General features: G+C 30.4%; 1 protein-coding gene across 1 annotated transcript in view; it reads left to right on the top strand.

Annotated features, from left to right (window-relative positions):
• Positions 1-2,128, top strand: part of LOC106469154 (adrenodoxin-like) — a 13,900-nt gene extending 11,772 nt beyond the window's left edge. Inside the window, exon 4 of the mRNA XM_013929619.2 lies at positions 1,944-2,128. Coding sequence (XP_013785073.1) covers positions 1,944-2,043 — 100 coding nt within the window. The 3' untranslated portion in view covers positions 2,044-2,128. The remainder of the gene's footprint in view (positions 1-1,943) is intronic.
• Positions 2,129-8,123: the final 5,995 nt, after the last annotated feature.

Consider the following 8,123-nt stretch of genomic DNA (forward strand, 5'->3'; position numbering starts at 1 on the left):
AAATTATGAACATTGCTCAACATCATGAAAATTAAACCTTATTTTCAATAAGCAATCCTGAAAAATATTTGGGGGTGCTTAACTTTTTTCCAGGTGTATATAATTATCTTACTGTAATGGAGGTAGTGTGTATGTCAGTATATATGTATGTAATAAAAACTCATGCACCATCTGTTGAATGGCACCACAAACAAAAATCCATAAAAAAATTCACACCTTGGGTATTCAAGATTCAGACAATGAGAAAAATAACTGGTATTTGCAACAATTATTTCTTTCTAATAGAACAAAATTCTAAGTAAAAATACTCTTCTCACAACAAGAACATGACTTTCACTAGGACTGTACATGAGTATAGGGTTGATTATATCTTTTATTGATGTATTTTTTTTATGTAGTACCGAGAAACTAGAGTTCTGAAATAAACTGTTATTTTTTCAATAAACAGTGCCACTTTTAATATATAAAAAACATTACAATTTATATCAGTAAAATTTATGAAAATTTTGAGCTTTTTACATTAAACCATATTGATGCAATGAGTTGCATCTGACTAAAGAGCACAATCAGAACACTTTTCCTGTACAGTACTTCCCCCAAAAAAATCCTTTTTTTAGAAAATGTTCGCTTTTTGAAATATTTTTCAATGAGGTATGAATACCATGATTAGTTATTACTAGCACAAACAACTGCCCTTTGGGCCCCATTTCTGCTAGTATTGCTAATGTTTGTTTTTGTTGCATTTTTCTTTAGGGTCGTAAATGGGGCCTTAGATATTTTTAGGTTCTTGAAAAGTTTTGGAATTTCATTTTGGAATAACTATGAACTGCTTGTCATAGCTATATTATTACAAATTTCAATTATTCTTTAATTGTTTTAAGCTGTATAGCACCAGGATTTTTTTTTTTGGGGGGGGGGGGACTGAAAAATATTTATATTGCTCCTCTTTAAACAGTGTTCTTTTCTTTCCATTTCAATATGCTCTTTTCTAAACAGTATTATATTCTTTCTATTTTAACATCTTAGACCAAAACCTTGTAACTCTTCATTTATGCTTTGTCTTTAAATGTATCAAAATTTGTTCAGTTGCACTTAACACTAACTATATCTAATTTGTTTAGTGAATTATGTACATTTATTACTATTTACAACTTTCCCTGAGAAAATGTATGTCAAGAAGAAAAGGGACATAGTTTGAGCAGATTTGTGTGAATGTGTTTTGTATTGAATGTTTTATATATATGTAAAAACATGTTAGTATTTAATGAAATAAGCATTAACAACTTATATCAAGTGACATGTATTTTTGGATAGTGATTTGAAATATTTTTCCTAGACAGAAATGTTATCTCGTTTTATTGGGCAATATTCCAGGCATGTAGAAAATCTTTAGTGCTTAGTATAAGCCCTTCTTTCACAAAAAAATTATCCAAATTGATAATGACAATTTATGCATTTTTAGAAATTACAAGTTATTTTATAAATATTAATAACTATTTATTACATAAATATAATAATTATATAACTCAGATGTATAATTATTCTTGAGGGGAAAAAAACATTTAAACTGTAAAATTTCCACCACTTTTTTCAATTTTTTTGTGTTATTAAAGAGAGAAAACACCACATCCTTCTGAGATTTTAATGCTAAACAGCACACAATTATAAAGAAGTTGCATGTTTTGGAAGAACCATTTACAGGTATCAAAGTTTAGAAACTGTCAAAACAAATTACTCAATGAATGATGGTGATAATATTAAAACTTTATTTGGGCCTAATATTCAATGATATAATAGATTAGATGTTCATATTAAATGTACAGAGCTTCTATATTACCATGTTAAAAGCTTATTATATAAACCAATAATTGTAATTTCTTCAGTATTAAATCAGATGTGTAGGAATTTATATGGTAATTTGTCCTGCTTTTTTGTTTTAACAGGTCCAGGCTGGGCTGTCAAATTTACATGACTAAGGATTTAGATGGATTAAAAGTCAGAGTACCTGCAGGAGTAAATGATGCCAGGGATACACCAATATGAGGATAATGATGCCTAACTCAGAATTTGTTTTATCTTATGGAATATATATGTATATATATACACAAATAAATTGATGAACCATAGATTTCACAGAGTACAGCTTAGTGTTTTTAGAGCTGTAGAAACTCTTTCATATCTAGTTGATGCATAATTTGAACAATCACTTGAAAAACAAAGTTAAAGAGTGATAGAAATCGGGTGGTAACTATAGGACAAGGCAGTTTTTATAAATTAACTTCTTTTTCTAAGAATGTTTTAAATATGTGAAACAGAGTGAGTCTGACTTCATTAATATCTATTTTAAAACTTCTTTTCCAGTATTGTAGGCAATTTTTCAAGTGCATAGTGTAGACTGGAGTATGTGAAAAATTTTAAACAAGTATTCAACAGCTCCTAGTTTTAATAAGCTTTTAAAAGTGCAGCCCCTAGAAAAGTTTTTGTGTGTGTGTATTTAAATAACAAAGTTGTAAAAGTAATTTCTTTGTAGACATTAATGGATAATATCCATTTTTTTTACATATTTTTGGCATGTATTTTATTTAATCAACAAGCTTTCAGTCACAAATTTAACAATGATCTTTAATGTTTTAGACAACGAGTTACCTATTTACTGAAATTGTGACCAAAAGCTTGTAAATTAAATTATACACCCCTGTTATTTAGTCTACATTGTGAAGCTCATCAGTCATGACCAACACACAGATTATTGTGAAGCTTAAACATTTCTTGTCTAACCATTTAATGAAGTCAAATAATATATCATAGATTTCTGGAGCAACATTTATTTACTAGTTATTGTACAAAGCATCCTTCTATATTTGTTTACATTCACAAAAAGTATTGTATTGATAACATTAGGAAATAGTCAAAATTATAGAACATTAAGTTGTATAATCTTGAACCATCTCGGAAATTGTCACTATCTCTCATTTCTTTACAGTGTAACTGTTCTCACAATTACATGATATTGAAGAACAGTTATAATAAATATATAGGTGATAATTTGTAGTAAGTAATTTTCAATAAATTTTTTAGTAGCTCGGTTTTCAAGGTTAGTGTTGTTCTGTTTTCCAAATATTGAATTATGATATATGCCTAACTTGGGATCTGTTTTGATGATTTAAAATGTATGCAACTTTTAGCGTAATATTTTGAAATGTAATGAGAATGCATATATTAACAATTCTTTGTTTGAAAGAATGGAAAATGATCAGAGGCATATAAATATAAACTAGTTACTCCAATATTTTTGGTAACATTGACTAAGTTTTTCTGAAATGCCATGTTCTAGTAGTCCTGCAAAAGCTGTAAACTGCCAGATAACCATAAAAGCTAGTTTATATCAGTTTGAGTTGTGAGTTTACAATAAGAAAAATTATTTTCTGTTTTATGTTTCTAAATTATTTGTTATGTTAAATATAAGGTTATTTAGTATAACAAACACTTGTAATAACTGAAAACAAAAAATGATTTAGGATTTTTTGTTGAGTTAAACATTTTAAATAAAATATTTTTAAAGATTTTTGTTTATTAAATATTGTTTCAGAATTCTTAAATATATGAATTACTTGCTAATGTTGCAAAAAATACAATATTATTAAAACTAAAAATTTTCAGTAGTTATCTCGTGCCGCCATCTGGCGTAAACATTTGCAAATATTTACAAATATAAATTATGTATAGTATGTAGTAAAACTTGAATGACATATAACATAGAAACACCTCATTTTTGTAGATTATGGTAAGTTTTAAATTTTCAAAATATTTTAAATTAATATGAATGACCGTTACACTTGTAAAAAGTTACTTTTTTTAGTTAATAGATTCTGATGGCTGTTAGATAATGTTAAAGCACTAAAATAGAAATGTTGTCTACATTAAGCCTAACAAGTCTTATTAAAGCATTTTGAGTTATTGCATTTTTTAAGAACATTTAGAGCGTGTGTGTAAATGTTTGTACACTTCAAAAACAGATGTTTATATTAGCATTTATTAGCTGATGTTTAACATGTTCTGTACTGAAGTTGTAAATCACTTTTTAAAAACACATAGCACTGATGTGCCGGGCCAGATTTCACTATATATACAAAAAACTCTTTCTATATTTTTTATGTAAGTTAATAAATTGAATGAAGTTATTAAGAAACATTGTTGGGTAGGTGCGACTTTTAGCACAGGAACAAGCAGATTAATAATGTTAGATAAAAGTGATTGGTAGAAAAACTAAATTTGTGGGCATTTTATGGTGACTGTAATTGACGAAAAGTTGCTAAACATTTATTAAGATCTTAAGATAATTATTTTCATTTAGTGTCTTTGCTATGCTATTAATGATGAAATCAATGTACTGAATAGTTGTTGTGTAGTTTTCGCGGATATATTTTGTCCTAAGTGTTAAACACTATTTAGAACTGTTTCTTTCTTTTTTTTTAAAAAAAAGACTAAATAAAACTGATTAAACCGAGCAACAAAAAATTTTCTCTTCGACTAGAAGCAATTCAACTGTTGAAGTTACTTACCGCCTCCAGTTTTCGAAGTTATGATAGATTTATTCAAAATTTCTTGTATATCGTGAAAATAATTTTTTCTTTAATAACTTCATTCATTGAAAATTGCATTTAATTTTTTTCAAAAACAGTATATAATACAATACCAGTTTAAAAAAGAAATGAATATAATAACATTATATACTGAAAATACATTCAGGCTATGTTTAAAACTTTCATCATGGTATTATTCTTTGTTACAAAATATCTGCTTCATTTGTTGCGCCGTTTGTGTATGTTCTCAGTATTACGCTGCAAGAACCAACATTAATCTCCCATCAGCGCAGGATTCATCTCCTTGATATCGCTGTTCCATCGTAGAAATATCTAGGTGGAAGCGATAATCATGCTCATGCTCAATGCACATAAATCATTTGGAAAGAAGTCTAAATGGGGGTGTAAGAAATGCATCTTTAGTGACATGCTGGACCCCATTTTCCTGTAGTTCTGGAACATATCAGTTATCTGTGGTTTCCTAAGATATTTTTGATAACTAGTTTAAATGATCTCCAGGCAGCAAGTTCTTTCTGACTCAGTACTGTTTCAAAATCATCATCCATTAGCACTTCCTGAATCTGTGGCCCAATAAAGATACCTCATTTCATTTTTGCTTCATTGATTTTTGTAAACTTGTCATACAGATATCTGAAACCATTACCATCTTTGTTCATGCATTTTACAAAGTTCTTCATGAGTCCCAGTTTAATAAGAAGTGGAGACAGAAACACATTCTGAGGATTCACTAAAGGTTGGTACTCGATATTCTATTTCCCTGGCATGTAATTCTCTCTCACTGTCCATTTTTCTTTTTGAAATGATTTTTATGATCTCGGCTGTCCCAGAGACACACAAAAAAGCAACAATGTTTGATATACGCCACTCACGGGCCAAGCAGGAATGCAATAATTTTTAGATCACCACATATGTTTCACCTACAGTGATCATATTTGATGGCCTCAAGTATAATCTGCAGGCTCTGGTAAGTTTTTCATGTTCACAGCATCAACAACAGGAATCAGTGGCTTAGTGTTACTATTGTTTAAGATGTAGCTTTCAGACCAACTTTAGTTGAGTCGATAAAAAAGTCTCCATTCTTTAAGATAATGTTCAGCCATAATTCTTCCATTAGTGCATCAACATTTGTACAGAAACATAAAGTATCTTGCATGCTGTAGTGAGAAGTAATACTTTGTTGACGACTTCCGTAAACCGTTTATGTTGAGGTGCCACAGGAATAGAATTACTAGATGAGGAATGAAGATGAATCATTGTCTTCTTTGTATAATAACTCTTCTGTTTCCCAATTTGCTGATGGATGTGGCACTGGAAGGCCATCCCTGTGAGGTACTGGCTTCATTGCAGATGCAATATCTGGATATTTAATGTATTTTTTAGTTTTGCCTGAACATCCAGAAACATTAGTCATTCAAAAATAACAGTCATTTAAATTATCTTTGGGCTCACGCCATATCATGGGAACTGCAGATAGCATATTTCCTGTCTTCTTATTCAGCCACTGTGTCATGCCAGATGTGCAAACTGTACAACACACATGTGGAGCCCAGTATTTTTCTCTCTCCCCAATATTATACCAAAAATAATGGTAGTAAGCTATCATTACCTTGTGTGTGATATTTTCTTTTGTGAAACAGTCATATATTTTCCACAAATGTAGTAGCAGAAACTGTTTGGGTGATTTTTACACTTTCGGAATTTATTTGAACTTGAGGCAGCCAGCATTTCAAATGATTTTCCAAAAAAATAAAGTAATTTATGTTCACAGAAATAGATTTTAAAAGATTCTAAAAACAAAGTTTTGCAGAATTTGATTAGACCTCGGGTATGATGCAAGGAAGAAGATCAGACTTTGTTTTGACTATGAGCAGAGCGAGGCCAAATTACCAACTTAATGAGTGAGAGGCGTCTGATTCCGTCCCTTTTATGCTCAGTCGAGGGACTTCTCGAATGTTCTAACAAACTGAGCATGTAAGGGTTTCGTGATTCCCGGGCGGAGCAGATGGAATTTTATACCAATACAATACAGTCAATGTTTCAAGTTATCAAATATGTATGCCTTTTACCCATTAAACCGTTGAAATAAATTTAATTTCACACCATATGCTGATTGCATAGTATTTCACACAGTGCTGATAAAATATTGATATATTACAAGAACTCAAAATCTATAGCTGATGGACAAGTTCTGCGTACATTTCTGAAATCAGCGCAATCAAATTACTCGTAATTACTTGAGTTTTCTCTAGTAGCAAAGTTTTTGTTGTCCATCACAAGTCAGCATAAATACTACACCCACATATCGCCGCCAGTGGCAAGTCCAGACTTGCTGACCAACCAGAAATAGTGCGATGAACGCCTATGTTGAACAAAAAAAAAGTAATTTCATTCAGCTTTTTTATACTTGGAGAAATAAATATTCAGAACATATTTACTTCTGCTTCAATATCAGGTGTAGCTCTAAGAAAACACTATTATTATTAGGAATTCGTAGTACCGTTCAATAATATTTGTTTTAGCGCTAGGTTATAAAAGATGTATACACGTTATGTTAATTCGTATGTTACGTAAAATATTGCAGCAATTCGAATAATATGTATTATTTATCCTTAAAAAATCACTTGCTTCCACGATAGTGTATGTATACTAATACAAAGTTTACTCGTGGAAGTTTTAGATTTCTGACAAATATGAAATATACTTCTCGTTTTTAATTAAACCAGGCATTCTACAGTATTACTACACTCGATCTTCAATTTTCGTAATCTGTAGAGGTAAATGTTTACTATGACCAATTTTTTTTGCAGTGAAACGACGTAATGAGGCCTGTTACTTAGGCTTTTTTTTTTTACTTGACTGTATAGTTATAATGATAACATACAGAGGTCTGACACCCCCGGACGTTATTTCATAATACAGAATGAACCTTTGACTCGATATAGCCCTTCTTCTAACAACTGGTACGGACAATCTTGGGCACTCATTCTGAGACGTTCCAATTTCACTGTAGAACGTCCTTGTTTTAAAGGGGAGTTCTTGCAAAAAAAGGCGCTGCTTCCTGTTATACAGGTAGATAGAACTAGTCTTAACTGGTTAGTTTTCTGGTAATCATGACACATTTTTTATGTGTAATTTAGCTATATGAAAAATAGCATCAAACTAAACTAACAACATGTATTTGAACAGCAAAAAAGTGTAATTAAAAAACTTTGATAAAGACAATAATAATAATAGTGATAAAAATCACAGTATACTGCAGATGTGTCTTTTTACATTTTTCTTAGTTAATTAGGCCTTTACGTATTTCAAATTAGAAACATTTAAGAGTTGTATTTTAAACTTATTTTCGGTATGCCACATGCCAGTGCACGGAAATCCTTTTGTTGTATATCAGAATTCGTCAGTGATCAATTAAATTTCCAAACGTTTAGTATAATATATTGTTACGTCTCCGCTTATTAATTAACTTTCCGTAACTTCGTTCCGACGAAACTTAAGCGACACAAGTCCTTTCTTAAT

Source organism: Limulus polyphemus, unplaced genomic scaffold (assembly GCF_000517525.1).
Source record: "Limulus polyphemus unplaced genomic scaffold, Limulus_polyphemus-2.1.2 Scaffold3326, whole genome shotgun sequence".
In the NCBI taxonomy this organism is placed as follows: Eukaryota; Metazoa; Arthropoda; class Merostomata; order Xiphosura; family Limulidae; genus Limulus; species Limulus polyphemus.